This window comes from Mesoplodon bidens (assembly GCF_964165515.1).
Source record: "Mesoplodon bidens genome assembly, chromosome: 12".
Lineage (NCBI taxonomy): Eukaryota > Metazoa > Chordata > Mammalia > Artiodactyla > Ziphiidae > Mesoplodon > Mesoplodon bidens.
Window position 1 is genome coordinate 4,689,590 of NC_138168.1, and position 24,746 is coordinate 4,714,335.

Genomic DNA, 24,746 nt, shown 5'->3' on the forward strand with positions numbered 1-24,746 from the left:
GAGCTGTAAGATCAAGCCGCCTTTGAAAGCAGTTTTACCTTCGGGCTTTTCAGTCCAAATACCTTTCTTTTTTTTTTTTTTTGCAGTACGTGGGCCTCTCACTGCTGTGGCCTCTCCCGTTGGGGAGCACAGGGTCCGGACGTGCAGGCTCAGCGGCCATAGCTCACGGGCCCAGCTGCTCTGGGGCATGTGGGATCTTCCCGGACCGGGGCACGAACCTGTGTCCCCTGCATCGGCAGGCGGACTCTCAACCACTGCACCACCAGGGAAGCCCCACCTTTCATTATTATTTAAGGAAGTGTGTTCATCTTTCTGTTGCTTGCTATCTTGTTTCTAGGCCAGCCAAGGTAAGGAGTGAAGAAGAGTGACGGGTATGTGTAGGTTGATCCAGTGTTACGATTGAATTGAGGCGGGCGTGTGCACTAAGAAGGTCAGGGAATTAAATATCTTAGCAAAAGGATGATTTAAATGATGGTAGTAGACTCCATAGGCACAAAAGTACCTGGTATACCTTTATTAAAATTTTCCTTTTCTCTATTTTATCTTCTTAGGGCCAAAGTCTGTATTTTCCATGCTATTACCTAATTTAGTTAAATTCAAATAAAAATTATTTATAAGCATTGCACTGTCGTAAATTTTGTGAGAATACAGAAGTCTAGGTACCTGTTTCTAATACTTGTACTATATAATGAGGGGGTTAAAGCATACGCGTGCACCATTCACCCATTCACTTATTCAACTCGTAAAAGAAAGACAAGGCAAAATATGAGGAAGAGCTCAGGTGAATTTTACAGATGGTAAGTGCAATGGGATTTGAGAGGAAGTAGAAGGTAATCTGTGCTATTCAGCTAATGTGGGGTGATTAGAGGAAATTCCCCAGGGTTCTTTTCTCTCATTTAATCTGTTAGCCTGAGAGAGGGCAGCAAGCTTACTCTGCTTCTGATGTGAGTGACGAGGGATCATTTTACTAGCTCTGTGACCTTGAAAAAGTTACTTAACCCCTTTGGGCATCACCTTTTTTTATTTTAAACCTTTTGATTAGCATGTAAGCCCCTACAATCTCAAGATTGTTGCTAAGAAGCAAAATCATAATCGGAAACAAAGGATGTTAAAGTAACTTCCAAACTGGAAAGCACCAGAGAAAAGTAGGCAATGATACTGGTAATTAATGGCGGACCTTGGCTGACCCAAAGCTACCCCCAACTTCCCTGTTTTTTGTTTTGTTTTGTTTTTGGGTTTTGTCAAAAATCTAAAAATCTAAATATCTAATGGTGGAAGTTTTAGAAGATACAGAAGGAACAAAGCTGTGAAGAAGAAACTGCTATACAAGTGACAACGTGTACCTCTGTTGATCCTCTCTGTCACCTCCATTTGGGGGCAGGTCTATTGGGCAATTAAGTAAATTTTTAGAAAGTGCTTATTCAGCTACATTTTACCCACAAACCTAAAACTGGGATCAAGAAACAAATGTATAATAAAAATGGCCTTTTCTGTTTGGGGACCAAAGAAAACTTCCATTCAAATGCAGTTGTTCATTGGTTCTGCTCTTGTGAACTTTGTAAATGAATTCCTTCACATTAAAAGCTGTACCTAATTTGTAAACTAGGTACCTAGTTTGTAAATTAGGTGCAAACGACCAACACCAGTAAGGATCCAAAACCACATACACATTGAACGCAAAGCAGTCATAAAGGTAACAGGGGAAGTAATGAAGTCCTTAAAGATGCTGGATCTCTTCTTCCTTCTTTGACTTAGGAAAAGATAATTTTTCTAAGTCTTATTCCTTTTTTCTGAACTACATGTTTCAGTCTGTTCTCTTGCTTCTGTGGTCCTTTGCCCGTCCTCTTGTCCACTCCTGATCTGCTTACTGTATAGGGCAATTGTACAGCTCTGTTCAGCATTCCCCTTTCAGAGCCCTCACTTAAGCTCTACTTAAAAGCAGGAAGATTTCCCAGGCATAGTCTTCCTTCCGTCTGAAAACCAGGATGAGCCACTCAGGGGGTTTAGGGAGGGCAGTGCTGCATATCATGAGTAAGCTACAGAAGAAAAACCTATTTTCTGGACACAGAAGTACAGGCAAGAATTCTTGCTTCTTAGGGATTTCAGAATAACAAAAAACCTCAGAAAGGGAGGGCCACCAATCGCTGCAAGGCAGCCTAAGCTCCAGTTCTCTCTGCTTCTAGAGGTAACCAAGCAGCTCTAATCAGGGTCAAAACAAAGAAATTCTTGAGGAATATTGCATATCCTTATTACTTTCTAGCATGATATCAATTTCTCAGTGGCTTCAGTGTGTAGAGATACGCTTTAGCTTTGTTTATCACCCCTTCAAATCCCTCAGAAAATTAAGATATGCAGTTGAAACCATCAGAATAAAAACCAGCCAGCATTCAAAGCTGCAAAAAACAGAGCCTGCATTGTCTAGTTAAGCAGAAAAGGAATGTATTAAGATGTTGGGCACCTTACAGTTTCTGAGAGGGCCTTATAATCAGGTTTACATGCTACAGGGCTTGTACTAACTAGGCTACTGGGTTTTCCAGTGAAGACTGTATCCCTTCTGCTTCTGGATAGAGAAATGGAAGCTTGTTCTTTTGCACTGTCAACACTGGATATGGAACTCAAGTGCTAGGGCCTTCACCCTAACTACCTTTGAAATCTGGGTGCCTTTTTTAAAAAACTTTATTTCCGTTTCTTTATTTTAGAAAACCTTTTTTATCTTGCAATAATAATAGATTCCCAGGAAGCTGCAAAAGTAGTTCAGAGAGGTCCCTTATACACTTCACCCAGTATCCCCCAATAGTTACATTTTATATAACTACAACACAAATGAAAAAAGGAGATTGACGTTGGTACCATCCATAGACCTTATTCAGATTTTGTCACTTTTATATGAATTCATTTATGTGTGTGTGTGTGAGTGAGTTTGAGTGTACAGGTCTACGCAGATGTATAGATTCAAGTAACCACTACCAAAAACAAGATACAAAACTGGTCCATCACCGTAAAAATCTCGTTTGTGCTACCCTACCTACTGCGTATTGTCCGTAACCCCTGCAACCATTAATGTCTCTGTCTCTATGCTTTTATCATTTCAAGAATGTTATGTAAATGCAGTCATATATGATCTTTTAAGATTGGCTTTTTTTCACTCAGCATATTACCCTTCAGATCCTAACTATTCAGATCTTCAGATGTAACTATTGTGTTAGTTAACAGTGAAAAGGTAGTTACTTTTCATTGTCAAGTAGTGTTCCAAGGTACAGATATACCATAGCTTGTTTAAGTGTTCACCCACTGAAAGACATTCTGGTTGTTTCTAGTTTGGAAGTATTACAAATAAATTTTCTCTGAATATTCATGTGCAGGTTCTCTGCTCAACTTTTAAAGCAATGTCTTTCTCAGGTGGGTCTGCTTGATAGAGCCCAGGCCAGAGTTAGTGCCCAAGGTTCTTAACAGACCTCCCTTTATCACCATTAGCCCCTACTGGTCATTTAGTACAATTTCTAACATATACAAAGTAGACAGAAATGTATAATGAACACCCATGTCCATCACTGAGCTTCAACAGTATCATGATTCTGTCATTTCTTTCATCCATAACTCCACCTGCTCTCCCTACAAACACTTGATTTTGAAACAAATCCCCCCAATATAATTTTATCTGAATATTTCAATTTATATCTCCAAAAATGAAGAATTAAAAAAAAATAACTAAAATGCCATTATCCCAATGTCATACTTTGGGTGCCTCCGGAAACTAATAATAAAACAAAGATATGAATGCAAATAGTCTTATTTGAGAGGGGGACCCAAGAGGGAAGATGGGGAAGTGAGACAAAGGGAAGGTTGTAAGTTAGACATTGGCAGAAAGCTGCTCTGGCAAGCATTAACTCCTCAGCATTTGCAGACAACCAAGGGCAGGCAAAGGTTTCAGCAGCCAGAGAAAGCCCTCAGCAAAGAAATGCAGACGCTGACAGCTGAATTCTGGGTAGCATGCCCTTCAGTAGTAAGGGTGAGTGACCATGGGACCTGGGAACTGGCAGCATCTCCTACACAGGCAAAAAAACAATTAACAAGTAACCAGCCAGCATTCACACTTCCCCTAGTGTCTCATCATTTTTTTTAACAGCTTATGTGTCCAAATTATGATCCAAATAAAGTCCATACATTGTAATTGATTTATACAATTTTTAAGTCTGTTTTCCTCCAACTTTTTGTTTTGAAAACTTTAAACATACCACAAATTTGGAAGAATTTCATTGTGAACAACTATATATCCACCAAGATTATACAGTAAACATTTTTAATATACTTGTTTTATCACATATCTACCATCTATTCATCTTTTTATACAAATTGTATTTCTTGATGCATTACATAGTAAATTGCAGGTGTCAATTTACACCTACATGTTTCAGCATAAAAATCATTGCTAAAGTTCATATTGTTTACTGTTTTTTTCTTTTGAAGTAAAATTTAAACAATGAAATGCACACATTTTAAGTGTATATTTGTTGAGTTTTGACAATGCATACACCTTTGTAACCCACACCCCTGTCAAGATACAAAGTGTTTCTACAACCTCAGAAAGTTTTCTCATACCCTATCCCCAACTCCTCAAATGCAAACCACTCTTCTGATTTTTTAACGTAATGTTGTTTCTAATGTCTCTTATTTTTCCTTCTAACATCTGTAGGATCTGTAGTGATGACTACTCTTTCATTCCTTAACTGGTAATTGGGATTCTTATTGAGAGACTATTACCCATGGGTTTCTGTTACCTGAAAACTAGGTTTGCCTCTTGGTGGCTATTGAGTCAAAAGACACAACCAAGCCAAAGAATGGGAGAAAGAAGGATTTATTACTTGCAGCAAGTAAGGAGAATACCAGGGATCTTTCCCAAAGCACTGTCTCCCTAAACAGGAAAAGTGCTAAGGGTACATGCATATTCAATGAAGGGTTTGGGGCAGTGTATTCATATTCATGAAGGGGCTTGAGCAGAGGAGAATTCAACATAGAATTGGGGCAAAGGTTAACAGAGTCCAATCTTTAGTTGATTGAAGTCACAAGGATCAGAAAATGTCAACATCAACCTCTTCATTCCTTTAGTTCCAGTTGACCTGGTGGTTGAGCGCTGGGGGGAGTTTGAATTCTGCAAAAGAGCTCAAGAATGTGCCTCAGGCTAACCTTTATCACTGTAACCGAACTGGGAGTCTTTACAGCTGATTTATTATCTTTGTTATTTTCACTTGTCTTGCCTGATAACAGCTGTTTGTTCCTGCATGCTTTTGTTCCCTTAAAATCTCAATTACTGAGATCTGTTAGGGATAAGCGTTGTGCAGGCTTAGATCACAAAATGGCTTAGGCCCAGAATGGCTTCTCTATGTCAAGAAAGCTATGCCTGGTTCTCTTTCTCCAGGGAACCCCCCCACCCCCAACCCTATCTGCTTACACGTCTTCATGTTTCTGCACATCTTGTGAGGAGAGCACTTAGCTTCTCAAGGATATTGTTGGTATAGCAAATAGCCTTGGTAAATAGTGACAGTGGCTTCCTCCAGAGTAGAGGACAGGTTTATTTACTGCCCAGTATAATAAAGATAATTTCTACTTCAGGAGCAAAAACAGGCAGGTTTGCTTGCAGTATATTTTAAAATATTAAGTTTCCCTAAGCTTGGAATTCCTTAGCTGGGATGCCAACTCACTACATCTGCAACGTCTACTTGGGCAACACCTATATTATTCTTGAGGGATTTGGGGGCCTAAAGGAAGTGATGCAAACATAAAGCTCATTCTGCTTGCTGTGCCATGAGCAATAAAGTCCTGTCTCTGGCCCAGGAATCCCATTTAGTCCGCCAGCAGCCATGAAACTGTGGCAGGCTAACCTGGTTAGCTTTCCAAGTAGGGTGCAATCTCAAACCCTTGAAATTCTTGACAGTTCTCAATTTGTATTTCTTCTTAACAACTGACGAGGAGCTTATCAATTTTGTTGATCGTTTCAAAGAACAACTTCCAGTTTTGCTAATTTTCTCTATTTTTTTTCTCTGTTCGATTTAATTGAATTCTGCTCTTATCATTGTTATTTTCTTCCTTCTGCGCACTTTGAATTCACTTTGCTTTTCTTTTTCTAGCTGCTTAATGTGGAACCTTAGGTGACTGATTTTCGATCGCTCTTCTTTACTAACATAACTATTGAAAGCTATACATTTCTGTATGTGTGCACTACTTTATCTGCATCATACAAATGTTATGTTGTATTTTTATTTTTACTCAGTATGAAATACTATTCAACTTTCTTTAGATTCCAAGTGTTTTAACTCTATTAAGGCTTATTTTAAGATCTAGTATATGGTCTATTTTGCTGAATGGACCATGTTCACTTGAAAAGAATATGTATTCTGCAGTCATTGAATGTGAGAACAGCTAAACATCAAGGAAGTTGTATTAGTCAGTGTTCTCTAGAGAAACAGAACCAACAGAACAGGTTAGATATATGGAATTGGGTCAAGTGATCATTGAGGCTGACAAGTCACAACATCTGCAATTGGCAGGCAAGCTGAAGACCAAGGAGAGCCAGTGGTGTAGTTCCAGTCCCAGTCCCAGTCTGAAGGCCAGAGATACAGGAAGAGCTGATGTTTCAGTTCAAGTCTGAAGGAAGGGAAAAACGGATATCCCAGCTCTAAGGCAGCCAGGAAGGAGGAGCTCCATCTTTATTCACCCTTTTTCTTCTATTCAGGCCTTTAAAGGTTTGGACGAGGCCCACCCACATTAGGGAGGGCAACCGGCTTTACTCAGTTTACCACTTCAAATGTTATTCTCATCCAGAAACACCTTCACAGACACAGCTACAATAATACTTGACCAAATATCTTGGCACCTCATGGCCCAGTCAAGCTGACACATAAAATTAACCATCATAGAGGATGACAATCTTGTTCAAATTACCTATGGATTTTCTATTTTTTTGGTTCAATTGTTGTCTTTATTGCTGAGATTATAATTATGCAACTATTTCTTCTTTTTTTTCTTTTTTAAAATTAATTTATTTTTGCTGTGTTGGGTCTTCGTTTCTGTGCGAGGGCTTCCTCTAGTTGTGGCAAGCGGGGGCCACTCTTCATCGCAATGCGCGGGCCTCTCACTATCGCGGCCTCTCTCGTTGCGGAGCACAGGCTCCAGACGCGCAGGCTCAGTAGCCGTGGCGCACGGGCCCAGCCGCTCCTAGGCATGTGGGATCTTCCCAGACCAGGGCCCGAACCCATAGTCCCCTGCATTGGCAGGCAGACTCTCAACCACCACGCCAGGGAAGCCCCTATTTCTTCTTTTAGTTCTGTCAGTTTTTGCATCATATATTTTGAAGTTCTGTTATGAGGTACATCCATATTCATGGTTAGGTACATACACATTATTTCTTCCAGAGAAATTGATCCTCTGATCATTATTAAATATCCTTCTTTATCTCTGGTAATACTTTTTGTCTCAAAGTCTATTTTTCTGCTATTATAATAGCCATCCATAAGATATGCTTATGGTATCTTATGGGTTACTACTTTCTACTGTCCAATCCAGCCTCCTATCCATCTTTCAGGGAATCTCCCTAAGTTCTGGACCATCAATAGCTAAACTTCTGTTTTCCAATGCACTTATTTATGAATTTTAAAATTCGGTTGTAAAGATGTCTTTTCCGCCAGGTCTAGGGATTTGTGGCTTGTAGTATGTGGCATGTAGTATGTGGCTGTAGTATGTGTCCAGTCTGCCACTTTAAATCAAACTTGCTTTTCTTCTTAAATCTTTAAATCAAACTCCCTCTTCTTCTTCTTAAGGAAGCAGTGGTGACAACGACCTGATTTAATCATGTAGTTAGATAAAGAAGGAACACGATCAATTCTAAGTAAGATGGGCTGGGAAGAGAGCACTACAAATTCTCATAGTAAAGGGGAGATAGAGTTTGTTCTGATTATAAAAAGAGTGCTAAGCTTGCCAGATTTATTGGTTTGATTTCTCACAATTTTTGCTTGTCTCATGTAGACTTTGAATTTGTCTTGAATTTCTCCAGTATTTGCCTAGAATTTTTAGATTTATTGGTGGATTCTGCTTTCAAGCTTATATAGTTCTAAAGTTATATTCAAACACTGCCATCTTGTGGGTCATTCCTTGGGTCTCCCAATCCCACCCCTCAAAACTCTCTCATGCAAATATATTCATCCAGAAGAGTTCAGGGATGTCAACTTTTATTAGATGCTAACAGCTGTACTAAGAGCTCTACATATATCAAATCATTAAACTTCATAAGGCCTTTATGAAGGAAGTACCATTAATCCTGTGTTAGAGGTGAGGAGGCTGAGGCCTAGATGGGTTATATAACGTGCCTTAGGTCTCACAGCTAGTAAAAATAGGAGTAAACTTTTATATTCAGGCAGTTTGCCTTCAGAACCCTTGCTTTTACTGCACCCACATGTGAAACTAATAAATCTAAAAACAACACAGTGTGACACAGTAATATGAATAAGCTATAGAACTAGTAGAGAAGACGGGATAACGGTTGGGAAAGGGCATCAGGGAAGGCGTCACAGATCTGTGAGGAGGTGGCCTCCTCTAAGTGAGAACTGGAAGGATAATCATTACATAGGAAGAACGCAGCTGGGACCATAGCCCCTGGAGCTAATAGCGTGGGAACACCCTTTAGTTGTCTATTTTTCATCTGCTGTGTACCCTGTCTTCTTCTGGGAAACTACTTGTCACTATGCTTCAACCACAGGACTCTAATGAGGGTTGTCAATCAGGATACTCTTGAGTCCTCACCTAATCTGAGCCAATATCAGGGTACATCGGGGCACCTGGGAATTTTGTGCTTGAGGCAGAGGGCTCAGTGCTATCTTCCCTAATGGTCACGCTGAGGTGTATGTCCGAAAGCTGCTTCCAGCCAAGTGTTCTCACGTGGAAGACAGTTTGAAGTAAAAGATAATTAGGCCAAACAATAAGGTTCTAGTCATCTGTAGGCCAGCTGCCCTGCTGATCTTCCTGTATTGATAACCATTCTTGCAGAACCTGAACAGGTCTGGGCTTTGGTCCATTGCAAACATACAAGTTCTGATATTCTTTCTTCTGTCACCAGCTGAAGCAGGGACAGCACTGGCATTCCTTATCTCTAAACAACTTCAGTGGTAGCACAATACATGTTGATTATGAAGGATAGCATGATTAATTTATTTGGGAAAAAATGGCATTTGGGGAGTGTATTGGAAATGGTGTGGCTTAAACACTTCTGCAGTGATCTATCTTGGCCTCATCTCAAACTCCATTCCTGATGCCTGGACTATTCCCCTACTTCTCCTCGAAATCACTGCAATCTTCTAAAACCGTCCTTAGATTTATTTCTTGCTTTAAGCCTACTTTAGAAACTCCAGTCAGTTATTTTTTTCTTAACTTTGATTTTTTTAATTAATCAAGTAACAAAAGTGCAAATAAAAATGACAAATTCAAAATGATAGAAATTAAGAATCACCCATAACCCACCACACAGAGATAATCATTGTTATTGGTATATTTCTATCTCTTCTTTCTTCTGTGTGTAAACACAAACAGAATTATTTTTTAAATGGCTAATTTTGATCTCTTCCTTCACCAAACACATCTACAATGTGTCAAATGAAATTGAATTGTACTTCATTTGTACTATTTCCTAATCATTTCAATATTCTGTCCTGCAAATGACCAGTATCTTTGAAGGCACCTAATTTTCCAGGAAAATGGGGAGCAATTCCACATCCCTTGGCTTGCAGTGTTCTTTCTTTCCCGCTTCATCTGGTTATCCCCTACTCATTCTTCCAGTCTTAGTTCAACTTCTTTGGGAAGTTAGATTAAATTTATCATGGTATTATTTGCAGTTCCTGTAAAAGTTGCAAATTCTTTTTTTTTTTACAGATTTATTTTTATTTATTTATCTTTGGCTGCATTGGGTCTTCGTTGCTGCTCGCAGGCTTTCTCTAGTTGCGGCAAGCAGGGGCTACTCTTCGTTGTGGTGAGGGGGCTTTTCATTGTGGTGGCTTCTCTTGTTGCAGAGCACGGGCTCTAGGCACGCGGGCTTCAGTAGTTGTGGTATGCGGGCTCAGTAGTTATGGCCCGTGGTCTCTAGGTGCGCGGGCTTCAGTAGTTGTGGCGCCCGGGCTTAGTTGCTCCGCGGCATAGTGGGATCCTCCCAGTCCAGGGCTCGAACCCTTGTTCCCTGCATTGGCAGGCGGATTCTTAACCACTGCGCCACCAGGGAAGTCCCGCAAATTATTATGTGTGGGATTATCTGGGTGTATAAATGTTTTGTTCACTATTGGATCCCTATGGCTTACCACAAGTGCCTGACACTGGCTATTGTTAAAATGAATGGAATAATTGGAATGGAATTGGAATAATTCTGCTGCTAAGGAAATACTTATTTATAAAAAGTAACATCTACTATTTAGGAAGTGTTACTATGTGCTAGGCACTCTGCTAAGTGCGATATATCTCTATATAATTACATTTTCACAACCATAAAATGCATTATTGCTCCTGTTTTACAAATGAGGAAACTGAGGCTTCAGAAAAGCGAATTAACTTGTCCAGAGACTGATAAAATATTTGACCTTAGGTCGATGCATTCATTTACGTTACTGACTTTACTTGCCGTTGCTAGCTTCTTTGTGCACGAATATACAAGTCATCGTACATAGCTTATTTTCAAAATCACTCAATTTTAACATTACAAATTAGTTTTTGTTACACGTCAAAGAAGGAAGTAGGGCACTTAGAATAAGGGGCAAAGAGACAGAACACTGTACGGGGAGGGGTAGCAGCAGAGCTATTCTCCTTTCCCCTTCACTAACGAGCTGTGTGGCTTTGGGCTTCCGCAAGGCAGGCTCCAGAAAGAGTGACGCTGAACGGGCAGCCCTTAAGACGACATCTTAGTCCAACTCCGTCGTTCTATAGGTGAAGGAGACTAAGTGACGTGCATAACTGACCACGTGGCAGACCTGCACATACACCTCCTGACTCCTAGTGTTGTTTCTTCTGAGTTACAGTAACCCTCCCTGAACAAACATTTACTGGGCGCCTACTGTTTCAGGCATTCCCAGGCAGGATGTTTCCTTTTCGCTATCCTAGTATCGATTATTGGCTACTTGCTGTCCTCCCTAATTTTTTTCACTCGACCATTTTTAAAACGTCCCTTGGAGGCAGAGTTAAGGGGTAAAAAGCGTAGTACGAGCCTGGCATCAGGCACTGAGTAGCGTGACCTGGTGAGTGGCTTGGCCCGGGTCGGCGGCTGGCTCCGCACAGTGATCTAAGAAGGCAGTGACGCCTTCTGACCCAGGGAGTGACCCCGGAAAATCCGGGGGTGGGAGCGGCCGGGGAGAGGCGAGGCTGAGTCTCTTTGAGACGACGCCCTGGGCTTTCGTAGGGCGACGGGAGGAAACTCTCTTAGGTGCAAGTTGCCTACGCCTGTGGTTTCTGCTGCGTGGTGACCAAGGCATCCGTCCAGGTCCCCAGAACTCAGTCTCTCCACCAGGGTTTATCCTGCATTCCAAGTCTCCAGTTGCGGGGAGAGGGAGGTTTCTCCTTGGGCGACTGCTGACCCCGGGAGGGACATTTCCACCACCCCCGTTGGTCTAGAGTCCTCGGCCATGGCCTTTCCCCGCCCCAGGCTACTGCTGGCTGCCCCAAGGCCGGAGGAGTCAAGTTCCTTTAGGGTGCCAGGGAAAGACCAGTTTAGGCGCTGCCTCGCGAGGCCTTCTGGGCAGACACCAGCCAATCCTCCACAGGCATACACGAGCACCAGCCAATCAGCGCCCACCTTATTCCTGGGTCCCGCCCGTGCCGCCCCTTCGTCCCTGCCCCTCTTCTAGACGTCTGTAGACGCGGCGGCTGTTGCTGCAGCCGCTTCCGGAGCTGACCCGGGCCTGGGGATCGGCCTCCCCTGGCGCCCTTCGTTTTCTTCTGCTGCCTTCACTGAGGATGAATCCCTGCGCGACCGTGTGCCCACCCCGCGGAGACCACCGGAGCATTTTCATCTAGCGACTGGTGAGGGAGGGCTCGGCGCGGCCCGACCGTGCGGAACGGGCAGAGGCAACAGCGTCCCTTGAGTCGTGGGGCGACGGGACAGTGTTATCTTTCCGGAGGGTGCGGGTGACCGCGGGCGACGGTGTCCCGGGTGGGCCGCGGGGAGGGGACTCAGCGGCGCCGAGGCTGCCGGGCTCCGCGAGAGGCGGCGCGGGGCCGGCCGTGTGCCCCGGGTCCCGGCGGCCGCCTCCCCGTCGCCGCCCGGAGCTAATGAATGGTCTGTGCGGGCGCCGCGCTACCTTGCGGTCCTGCCTGCCAAGCCCTCCAGCGACGTTGCGCTGCTAGTTTCTGATAGTTGTCTCTTGTCACTTCCCCTGGAGCCTTGAATTTGAAGCCATTCCTCGAGGGGCCCACGTCTCTTATCCCTTTCGTGGCGTCACAGAAGTTTTAGTTCAGTCTGGGGAGGCTAACGATGTTCAGTGTGAATCGACCTGTTACGTGAAAAGGGACCCGTTCTTTCTTGGGGGCATGGGGGACACAGGATAGAGGCCTTTTGTTCTTGTATCATGTTGCCGATTTCTAAAAAGTTTTAGTTCATCAGCGAAACAAGTAACCCAGGGTATCCGTGACTCTGGATTTCCAACGTAGGTAGTAAAACTTAAAGGGTGTTAGCCGGACAGGATATTTTTCAGGAAGCAGAGATTGATGTAGTATCTTTTTTTTTTTTTTTTCTCCCATGCCTGGAAGTAGGGCGTTTGAAAGTCGAGATTTATCAGAAGTACTGAAAGAATGTGATTTTTATGAGTGGTAGTGTTTCTATGCTCATGATGTGCGAATTCACGTCCTTCCATAGCTCCTTGATCTTTTCACTGCCCTTTTTGTTTTAAATTCCTTGATTTTTTAAATAGGTTTTAGAAACTGATATAGGGCCGATAAGGGCAGAAAGAGATGTTTTCTAAAAAGAATTGTAGTATAGATATTTGCTGAAAGTACAGATACTTAGTCAAAGCGGTTTACTTCAAGGAATTTAAAAAATGGTTCTTCCATTTAAAAATTTTTTTAAAAACTTGTGTCCAGGCAGACGTAGAGAATGGACTTGAGGACACGGGGAGGGGGAAGGGTAAGCTGTGACAAAGTGAGAGAGTGACGTGGACATATATACACTACCAAACGTAAAATAGATAGCTAGTGGGAAGCAGCCACATAGCACGGTGCTTTGCGACCACCTAGAGGGATGGGATAAGGAGGGTGGGAGGGAGATGCAAGAGGGAGGGCATATGGGGATATACGTATGCACATAGGTATGCATATAGCTGATTCACTTTGTTATACAGCAGAAACTAACACAATATTGTAAAGCAATTATAGTCCAATAAAAATGTTAAAGAAACAAAAAAACACAACTTTTGTCCAGGGCTTTCAGTATGCTAAATTCTGCATTATGCTTCGGAACCATAAAGTTCAATAGACCATATTGCGTAAGGAGCTCAGTGTTACTTGGTTAATTATGATAAATGATGTGAAAGTTAGTTTATTATCTTCTTTCTTTCTTTTTTCTTTTTTTAAAATCATCTTTGGCCGTGCCATGTGACATGCCATATCTTAGTGGCCCTACCAGGGATCGAACCCGCACCCCCTGCCGTGGAAGTGCGGAGTCTTAACCACTGGACTGCCAGGGAAGTCCCTTTATTATCATTAATAGGGCAGTAATTCTTTGCCACCTCCAGAGATGTGCTTGCCTCCTAGAATTTGGGGAATTGTTCAGTTGTGAAACTGGGTTTTGCACTAATAAAATATTGAAGTTTCTATCCTTTGTACCCAGAGAATAATTGAGAAAACAGAATAAAATAAAATACAATATTGATAAAGCTAAATTATTAATTTCCTAAAGTAGTAAGTCTTGATGTTTTAAAATTATGTGAACTAATTTCAGGGCTTACAGAAGGAATTTAAAATTTTTTAAATTCGTCAATTATGAGTCACTATAATTTGTAGCTTTGTGACAGTTAATATGGATACAAGTTTTTAGGGAAGATATTTTGATTTTAGAGAGCTCTTTAAAAATGTAAGCCTACTTATTGAATACATATTATATTTAGTGACAAATGTGAGTAAGTATGGCATTCTCTTCCCTGCCTTAAGGAGCTTAGAATCTTTATGTGTAGTCAGGGTCCACACTGCCAAGGTCCACATGCCAAGGTCCACAAGGCATGTTGTTATCATCATTCTGTTATCATCATTTTGCAGATGAAGAAATTGAGGATTAGGAAGATTAAGCTACTTGACCAAGGTTTTAGATAATAGGAACCCAATTCTTAGTTAATACATACAGGGCAATACAGGCTGGAAAGAGGATTAAATTAGTTCATTTATGTAAAGCACTATGCTTGTCCATGTGAAAGTTCAAAAGATGGTAGATGTAATGTTTGTAAGCCATGGACAACTTGGCAGCCCTGTAAAGGTTTGGGTAAAAACATTCCAAGCAGAAAGGGCTTTGATATAGTTATTCTGTTTTTTTTGATCAATATATTATATCACTATGTTCCTTTTTCCTTTGTAACATTTCTTGGGTGCTTACATGTGCATGAATTGTCTCATTTATTTTTCAGAACAACTCAGGAGATAAGTAGTTTTTATTCCCCTTTTACAAGTGAGAGAATTGAAGCTTAGGCAGCTGTTACATGCCCAGGGTCATTTAGTTAGTGGTTACTAGCTCAGTGTTCTGAGTTCACAGTCTGAACTTTGTGTGCTACGTGGTTGCCCAGTCTAACTGGCATCCTCTTCCTGAGGTCACAAGGCTATTAACACATGAAATATAGATATTGGTTCATTTTGGTCTTGGATATGTGAGAGAATAGCATGATCAGATTTGTGTTTTAGGAAGATAACTGAACTCTTCACCAAGGTTAAATAGGATTGTGAGCCATTGTTGAGGGCTCAGCCTCTACTGGCTGGCGCCTTTGTGGTGGACCACTCTGCAAGGTTAGCAATCACCGGTGCAGCTAGCTACACTCTTCCACCTCAATTTCTCATCAACACTTCGTATTCATCACATATAAAGCAAACATTTTCTCTTTTAATTTCTGTTTGTTCCTTTCGTTTTCAGTTTGTTTTATTTTTCTGATTTACGAAGTATTTACCCTTTACTCTTCTTCTTGGCTGCTCTATCTGTAGTCAAGCCAGAAACCTAGGAGTTGACCACATCTTGTCAACTCAAGGTCCTAAATATGTTTCTGAATTGCTCACTTTCATTATCCCTGAAGAAAGGCACCTAAGGCTGTCTGTCATCTAGTTCATCCCTGTGTATATATTAGGCCTTATGCATTTCTGTCTTCTGAATTACTTAGAATTTTCAGAATGGACCAAGGTGATTTTAGTGCTTTTATATGGACTGTTACTTCTGCCTGAAATGCCCACCGGCCCTGAATTTATCAGGCAAACACATACTCACCTCATCTCCTTTGGGGAATCTTCCCTTTATCCCTCTTGTTGACTCCCCATTCCTGTGAGTCACTTGTTATATCTTTATCGTAGGTTTTAATCATATATTTTTAGTACTTGCTGAAAGAAAAATCATTCTCCTCTACCAAACTGTGCCCCACTGATGGTAGAGACTGCGTAATAGATAGTAAATCTTGTTCAGTCAATACAGTTGTTAAATGAGCTATAGTTTCACTTAAGTATTATCCATGAGTCTGTACTAGAATATCTAGAATATTTAAGTCCTGTGTATTTTTGTTTTCGCAGTACCTTGTGACCTGCAGATGCACTGAAGAGGCAGCATAGTGTTGTAGAAATAGCTTGGACTTTACTGTGAGATAGATCTGTGTTTGAATTCTAACTCCTCTTTTACTGATAGTGTGATTTGGGTGGCTTACTTAACCTCTTTGATGTAAAATATCACATCATGTAAAATATCACATGCTTAATAAGTATTTCCTTTGCTTTCTTTGCCTTCAATAAGAGTTTGTTGAAAGCATGAAGACGATTAACGCTAGGCATTGGGCCAGGAACTCAGGAAAGTTGTAAGGGCAGGAGACAGATTTGAGGATTATGAGCACAGGTTAAAGTTAACATGAAGAGATTGGAATTATGCAGGGTGAGTATGAATTAGAGAGGAAAAGAAGACTGAAGGTGGAACATTGAGAGAAGCCTAATGTTTGAAGGTCAGGGGAAGGGAAAATGCCCTGGGAAGAGGTGATAGGAGAGAGATCCCATGCATATGCTTCAGTGGTTCCCTGTGCTTTCAGTACTCCTTTCTAGATGCCTTACGAGAATGTCGTGGTCATGACTCGAAAGCAGGGAAGTCAAGTAACATTACCAAAAGTACTTGGCAATTTGGAGGTCACTGGTGACCTTAGTGTGTGTGGTTTCATAGGAGAAGAATGCATGGAAACTAGTAGCAGAGACATTGAAGCCCAAACATGAACTTTGGAATAAAAATTTGTTATCTCTTTGTTACTGAAGAAATGATAGTAATAAAAGCTGCTATTTTTTTTTTTTTTTTTTTTTTTTGCGGTACGCGGGCCTCTCACTGTTGTGGCCTCTCCCGTTGCGGAGCACAGGCTCTGGACGCGCAGGCTCAGCGGCCATGGCTCACGGGCCCAGCCGCTCCGCGGCACGTGGGATCTTCCCGGACCGGGGCACGAACCCGTGTTCCCTGCATCGGCAGGTGGACGGACTCTCAACCACTGCGCCACCAGGGAAGCCCCAAAGCTGCTATTTGTTAAATGTACATTTGGTAGCAGGTACCATGATAAGCAGCTTTATTTATCATTACGGTAACCCTTTGAGGTTGGTGGCATTGTCTCCATTTTCAGAAGAAGAAATGAAGGCTTGGAGAGATTATGTAATTTGTAGAGTTATGTAATTGGTAACAGCTGGCATTGCTATATTTGAATCCAAGTATGTAGGATTCTAAGAAATGTTAGCTCTTAGCTCTTAGTCACATAGTCCCTTCCTAATTTATGTTCATAGTACTCTGTATGTGCCTCTCTCATTATATATTATAGTATAGTATCACTTTTGTTTATATTTAATATTCCTCTTTCCCTTTTAAGTGTTTAAATTATGTATAGTAACAAATTAGGGAATTCTTTTCTCTTGTATCTTAATTATTTCCTGTAGGGTTTGAGTTATTCACATAAGTAGTTCCTTTCAGGTATGAGGAAGACACTGAAAACACAAAGATGGCAAAATTTTAGAGCCTCAAAGGGATGAAATTAACTACACGTGACTATTTTGCCATCTGTCATGTTTTCCAGTTTAAACATTTTAAACTACTTGAGGCTTTGGTACTTTTTTCTTCATGTCAACTAACTACCAGACACTTTGCTTATTTATATATAGTCTAGTAGAAACAGAAGTGGAGCTAGAAAGGACTAGGAGTTGTCTGCTTCTGTGCTATCATTCCAGATGGGGAAATCAGAATAGTTAAGAACTAGTTAGGTTTAGGATTTCTGACTTAGTGTGGTTGGAAATGGGAGTGGAAAATACAGATTTGGAATGTTTATGGCTGGTGCACAGAAATTTTTCCTATACGTATATGTAAACTCACTTGTGTTGCTCTAAATAGTTTTATAACCGTTTTTCCTCTGTCGTTCAGATAAATACAGTAGTCTCTTGGTATCACCGGGGCATTGGTTCTAGGACCCCAACGGATACCAAAATCTACAGATGCTCAAGTCCCTTATATAAAATGGCAGAGTATCTGTATATAATCTACATATATTCTCCAGTATACTTTAAATCATCTCTAGATTACTTAGAATATCTAGATACAGTGTCAGTGCTATGAAAATATGGTTGAACCTTGAACAACATGGGTTTGAAGAGCATGGGTCCACTTATACTCGGATTTTCGTCAGTAAATGTGTACTGCAGTACTACAGGATGCCTTTGGTTGAAGTTGCAGATGTTGAACCGTGAATACAAGGAACCTAGTATAGGGAAAGCCAGCTGTAAGAGGGTCATTGTGTTGTTCGAGGGTCAACTGTAGTTGAAAATGCTATGTAAATAGTTGGCCAGCATGAGGCAAATTCAAGCTATTCTTTTTGGAACTTTCTGGAATTTTTAAATATTTTCAGTTGAAGCTTGGTTCAGTTCACGGTTGTGGAACATACAGATATGGAGGACCGACTGTATTTTTAAAATAAATGAAAATGAAAAAAAGTATTTTGTGGAACTTAATTTGATACCTTGGAGAAGAGAATTTATGTAGAATTTCTACTGTAAAAGCTTTAAAATCTAGCCATTATAGATGGATTGACTACTAATTTAAAATCCAGAGCACAAAAATATTGAAAGAAGAAGATAATTAGGAGATGATAAATAAAAAGCTGATGGAGAAATGCTTAAAGTAGTCCAATCTAGATATAAAATTTCTAATATTTTATATTGGTGGTTAGTTTTCTAACAGGAAGTGAAGAAACTGAAGGCTAGTAGCTTTTCAAGTAGTTGACAATGATATTTCATTTCTCCAGATCTGAATGGGCAAAGCAGACACATTAGCATATTGGAAAAAAGCTAGAGGCTCATGTATGATGGTTGAGTTTTCTAGACTTTTCTGTGGCCTCTCTAATCAATATATTAGCATTTATTTATATTTTTAAGATGTTTATTTTAAAGTAGGTATACGTATACATGGTAAAGCATTCAGAAGAGGTTAGTAGTAGTAAAAAGTAAGTCTGCCTTCCATATCTGTCTCCTACCATTGGTGGTCTTCCCTAGAGCAACCACTATTAACCATTTTCTTGTGTATTCCTCTAAACATCTTTCATGCATATTCAAGCATAAACATATTTACATGTACATTTTCTCATACGTGACATTACAGATACATCTAGTTTTAAGAAACATTTTACAATATATCTTGCAGATTATTTCATGTTAGAAAATATATAGCTACTTTATTCTTTTTGATACATGAATAATCTTCTGTTGAGTGGACATGCCACAACTATCTTTTAACTATTTAGGTTTTTTCCATGCAGCGATGCAATGAATGTTCTTGTACTTATGCCATTTCACACATGGATATAGTTTTACAGGCTAAATTCTTAGGAGTAAAACTGAGTCAAAAGGAATGTGCATTTTACATTTTAGTAAATACTACTAAATTGCTGTCCATAAAGACTGTACTGATTTATACTCACCAACAATGGAGTTAGAGTTTCTATTTCTTCACAACCTTGTCAATACATAGTAATAGCAACCTTTTTGATCTTTGTCATTCTGATAGATAAAAATGGTGTCTCATTATAGTTTTAATTTACATTTCTTTTGAATGATGTGTCTCTTTCTTTTTAAAAATCCATTTAAATCCACCCGCCCTTTTTTTTGAGAAATGTGGTCATATTCTTTGACTTTTATTCTGTTGGTCTCTTAATGATTTGTGGAGATGATAGATTAAGGAAAAATTTTCTCCTTTTTATGTATGTTTTAAATACTTGTAGGGTTTGAATACATGTAGTCAAGCATACATCTTGGTAAAAGATTAGTGCTAATCACAAAGAACAGATATCTCGTGTTAATGATTTTAGTGTTTTCCTGTGTATGGGAAAGTGCAAGAATCTGGTCTTCTTACCTACCTAGGAGCCGGTAGATCCAAAGCATAGAATGCTTCATCCTGTTTCTCCCATCCTGAATTTCCCTCAGGATGTACTGTCAGTGGCCTTCTGCAGTGGGTTGCAACTTAACCTTTTGTGTTACTGGATGATGAGCTACACTCTTTTTTAATGGTTAAAGCAGATGTACAATGTGCGTTTGACAGGCCATAAGACAGGCTGTTTTAGTGAGCATAAAGTTCAAGCCAAATCATGTATAAGCCAGAATGACTTCCCCATATCTCAGTACGTGAAAATTTTTTCTATTAGTGGAAAGTTTGTTTGTTTTTAACATGGTTAGTTAAATTTATTGATACTAGCAACAATAACAGAGCAGATAATGCAGAACTGTGGCCATCTGAAAAACAATATCAAGGTGGCTTTGCAGTGCATTTCTTTTAAAAGTTACCTTTGAAATGGACAGGTGACTACAATTCCAGGGCTTGAAAAGCACTTCAAACACAGGAATAGCACAAAGTAATCTCGCTTCTCTCTCTCCTTTCCTCCCTTCCCCCACTCCTCCCTCTCTCTCGTTTTCTCTCTGTCTCTCCTGTCAAATGACAGAATTAAAACAATTTAGTAACGACTTGGATGTCCTTTGTTCAAGGGAAAACAACGCATGGATTGCGGGGTAGGGGGGCAGTCAGTGCTCACTGGCGGTGAAGCAATCTTCCAAGGGATTTTGGGCAAGAGAGACTTACAGAATGTTAGAAGAGGCAGCTCTGAAGCAGGGTGTGCTTGGCTAGGAGGCTGGAGATTCCCTAATAAGGCGAGCAGGTCCTGTTTTCTCGAGTTGAGGTGAACTCGCTAAAGCGGAGTTGGAGGATTGATTGTTTTTAGGTTTCCTTGACAGGTGTGTCCTGTAGGTGCAGACTGACAGGTTTAGATTTGTGATGTGGGTGAGGCCACTGGGGTGGCCTCCATTTTGGGAGTCCTGATTAAACGCATTAACTTCATCACTCCACATGTACATGTCTACTCGTAATGTCTGGATTCTGAAATAAAGTGTGGGTGAAGTCAAGTAACTTAGACATACCACGGGTGTGAGAGCCCTTTGACCCTTCCAGTTATCTGTATGGTAACATTTGTAGAAGCCGGGCAGACAGGCTGCAGGGTTGCTGCCAGGTGGATCCACTCCCCTTTCTTCCTCAACTTTCTCGGGTGGAGGTGGATGGAGCCACCTTTCCATCAGGCTTGTGGCCGAGCAGAACTAACCTCCCTTATCAAAACTGGGAGAGGAGGTCGAGCTTTTGTCAGTGAAGCTCTAACTTTGCCACACATTCCATAGGGAGAAAATATCACCGGGAAGGAGGAGTGACTATCCTATCAGTGAGAAGTTGGTAGGCTCATTTATTTGCTTGTTTGTTTTTGAAATAGGAATTAGGGGCACTTAAATATGGAGGTAATTGTATTGTAAAATACTTGAGCAAGAGATAGATTGTGTATTTTTTACTTTATCTTTCTCCTTCTCTTATAGGTCACACTTGCAATCATGGATATTTAAAAGGACCCAACAGTGTGGAGGGGGAGTTCCCCTCCTCCTCCCCCGTGGTGCTTGACTCCAGGAATAATTTATGAACTGTGGAAAGGTTTTGTTTTTTTAAATAAAGAACTTGTGTTTGATATAAACTTGATAGGGCTATTTATAACTTTTGGATTTAAGTGCCAAACTAAATTGTACAAATCCATATAGTTTTATACTGCTGCCGTGAGGATTTAAATTATAATCCTAAACAGGCCATTTGTTCTCTGTAAATCTTTCTGAATAGCACCTTTGTGTCCTGGCTTTTTCATTTTTTAAAATTTTCTGACTGTTCAGAAGAAGTAACCTGTATTAAAACAATTAGGATGAATTCTTCCATCCCTGACTGCACATCAAAATGTCGATCCCTGCAGCATGCTTTGGATGTCCTTTCTGTGGTAACAAAGGGGAGTGAAAACCAGATTAAGGCCTTTCTCTCCAGTCATTGTTACAATGCTGCAACTATCAAGGATGCCTTTGGCAGAAATGCCCTCCACCTTGTTTCCTCCTGTGGAAAGAAAGGAGTGTTAGATTGGCTAATTGAGAAAGGAGTGGATCCATTGGTGAAAGACAAGGAGTCAGGATGGACAGCTTTGCATAGAAGCGTTTTTTATGGACATATTGATTGTGTTTGGTCTCTATTGAAGGTAAGTGTCATTTGTTTATTTAAAACTATTTGGTGTGGCGTGTGTTTTTCTTAATCTTTTTCATATATTCCACTTATTTTCCAAAAGAGATTTGAGTTCTTATCAGTTGTTTGATATCTTTTACTATTATAACTCATCTTTAGAATTCAAATCTCATATATCCTTTTAATTTAAACCTTTTATGATATAAAATTTTAAACATACACCAAAGTTTACAATGTATCATGAACTGTTGGTCAATTTTGTGTTATGTATGTCTCCACTGACTTTCTCCGCCCCATGTTATTTTGAAGTAAATCCCATTTTGTCATTTACTCAGTACTATATATCTTTTAGTATTTTTAAGAAATTGTTTCCTTTTGTATAACTATATTATTATCTACTTTAAAAGGGCACTGGTTATTGAAATCATGTAGGGACTGTGTTTTGAGTAGTGTGTTTAATTCTTGTTTGGCTAGGGTAAAGTTTTTATAGTTCTTTAAAAAAATAATTAGAATCAGGGCTTCCCTGGTGGCACAGTGGTGAAGAATCTGCCTGCCAATGCAGGGGACACGGGTTCGAGCCCTGGTCCAGGAAGATCCCACATGCAGCGGAGCAACTAGGCCCATGCGCCACAGCTACTGAAGCCCGCGCGCCTGGAGCCCACACGCCACAACTACTGAAGCCCGTGCACCTAGAGCCCGTGCTCCGCAACAAGAGAAGCCACCACAAGGAGAAGCCAGCGCACCGCAAAGAAGAGTAGCCCCCGCTCGCCGCAACTAGAGAAAGCCCGCGTGCAGCAACGAAGACCCAACGCAGCCAAAAATAAAATAAATAAAATAAATTTATTTAAAAAAATCTACCTCTAAAAAAATAATTAGAATCAGTTTATTTTAAATTTCCCATCAAGTAGATGAAATCTAGGTTTGTTGTACTGTTTAGCCAAATAATATGAAGTGTTTTGATATATACCCCGATGGATGTCATTTCACTAATGAATGCAAATTAAAAACTGTTAGAAGTCATGAGTTTTAAATTGAACAATTAGCTTGTGTATAGGCATTTAGTTATGTTTGTGGAGGACCAGAGAAGAACAAAGCAGTTCCTGTCCTCAAGGCACTTGTGGTCACGTTAGGGCATTAGGGTGCTTATCTTCATTGTCTTTATCTTTGGTGTCTGTTTTTTGTTTTTGTTTTAAATTTTATTTATTGGTTGATTGATTGATTGATTGGCTGCGTTGGGTGATGGTTTGTGTGCGGGCTTTCTCTAGTTGCAGTGAGTGGGCGCTACTCTTCGTTGCGGTGCACCGGCTTCTCATTGTGGTGGCTTCTCTTGTTGTGGATCACGGGCTCTAGGTGTGTGGGCTTCAGTAGTTGTGGCACGTGGGCTCAGTAGTTGTGGCTCACAGGCTCTAGAGTGCAGGCTCAGTAGCTGTGGTGCACGAGTCTAGTTCCTCTGTGGCATGTGGGATCTTCCCGGGCCAGGGCTCGAACCTGTGTGCCCTGCAGTGGCAGGCAGATTCTTAACCACTGTGCCACCAGGGAAGTCCTGGTGTCTGTTTTTGACTTCAGAAAAATTGTTTACATAGTGGTCTTTAGGTGGTAACATTTACTGATCAAAATAATTTTCAGTATGTGTTAATAGCAAAATACCCTTTTTTGGAGCTAAACTATCTAGGTTTACTACTTACTGAGTCCTCTTAGATGAGTTACTAAGTCTTGAACTTCAGTTTCATCTATAAAAAGAGCATAATAGTGGCACCTTCCTTATTTCCCACCCCTCCCAGGGAGTTTCAGTGAAGAAAAACTTTTCTTAAGTTTAGTAATAGTACTGTTAATTCCTCTTATATCTGAAACCTTTGGGTGTCAGTTTAGTTCCTGTATTGTAACCTCTTTTACAGGAAAAGCTGGGTTAGTAAGAGTTAAAGCCTCTGTCAGCTCTACCACTTCCACCCTTTCCCACCAGTTTCTGCTGGAAAATTGGATGACTGCCAATCCTTTCAAGCTTGAGAGTGTCCTTGGATTTTCTGAGGTCCTCGGGGTTGCCAGTCCGGTGTTAGGATTTGGGGCTTCAGTTTGAAGTCGGTTCTGGTCTGAATTTTGGAACTTCCCTCCCTTTGGGTTTCATTTCCCTTTAGAAATCCTCAGTCATCCTCGCCATCTTGGCTAGGCGAAACCAGGAAATTGTGCCTTGGGCCACCTTGCTCTTGGCTTGACTGTCTTATTATCATCAGAGTCCTTCTGATCCGTGATAGACACCTAACATGGATGCTTCCCACTGATAAAAATATTCCCACAGAAACCTCTTTTATCCATTTAGTATTCGCATGTTGCTGTAAGCCATCTGCATTTTTTTAGCACAGACTTCTTTCCCCGTTTAACACTCCTTTAATTGGAAGGGCCGCAATGATAGGGGTGTTCACGTCAGTGCCACTTCTGGTGATAGCGCTATAGCATTTAAGGTGTTACGGACTAGCAAGAAGAGACTATACAGAAAAACACATTTTAAATGAATTACATTTGATAAAAACTTTATAGGTATGAAATTTTAAAATTAAGTGCTAAAATTGTACAATAAATAAACACCCATGCTATCAGTTTCCTGATTGCCAAAGATGAAAAACCTCAGCAGAAACTTCTTGTCTACCAAAAGCCAGAGTAGAAACAGCATGTCTTATGCAGCTTTTCATTACCTTCTTGATTCTGTGACAGGAGGCATGTTTATGTTTGTAGGGTCCTGCTGTGTCTGTTACCTCTATACCATTTTTCTTTAATATTGGTGGTTTACTTATATTACTAACCTGGAAGAACTTGCTTTAATTTTTCCCATTTGTAAATGGAAGAACTTCCTGAATCATAAGATTGTGTGGATTAAGTGATATACTGTTTGTAAGGTATTTGGAATACATTTTTTTTTTTTTAGTGCCTAATGTGTATTAGGCAATGATCTAAGTGCTAGGGATATTGTAATAGG

General features: G+C 40.6%; 1 protein-coding gene across 9 annotated transcripts in view; it reads left to right on the forward strand.

Annotated features, from left to right (window-relative positions):
- The window catches only part of IBTK (inhibitor of Bruton tyrosine kinase), a 186,699-nt gene that overhangs the window by 83,635 nt on the left and 78,318 nt on the right, over positions 1 to 24,746 (forward strand). For 7 of the 9 annotated variants that reach the window (XM_081250730.1, XM_081250729.1, XM_081250734.1 and 4 more), the window contains one exon: positions 21,103 to 21,794. In XM_081250730.1, coding sequence (XP_081106856.1) covers positions 21,474 to 21,794 — 321 coding nt within the window. In that variant the 5' untranslated portion in view covers positions 21,103 to 21,473. Of the gene's footprint in view, positions 1 to 11,858; positions 12,043 to 21,102; positions 21,795 to 24,746 lie in introns of those variants that run through there. The other 2 variants (XM_081250728.1, XM_081250736.1) reach the window with 1 other exon arrangement.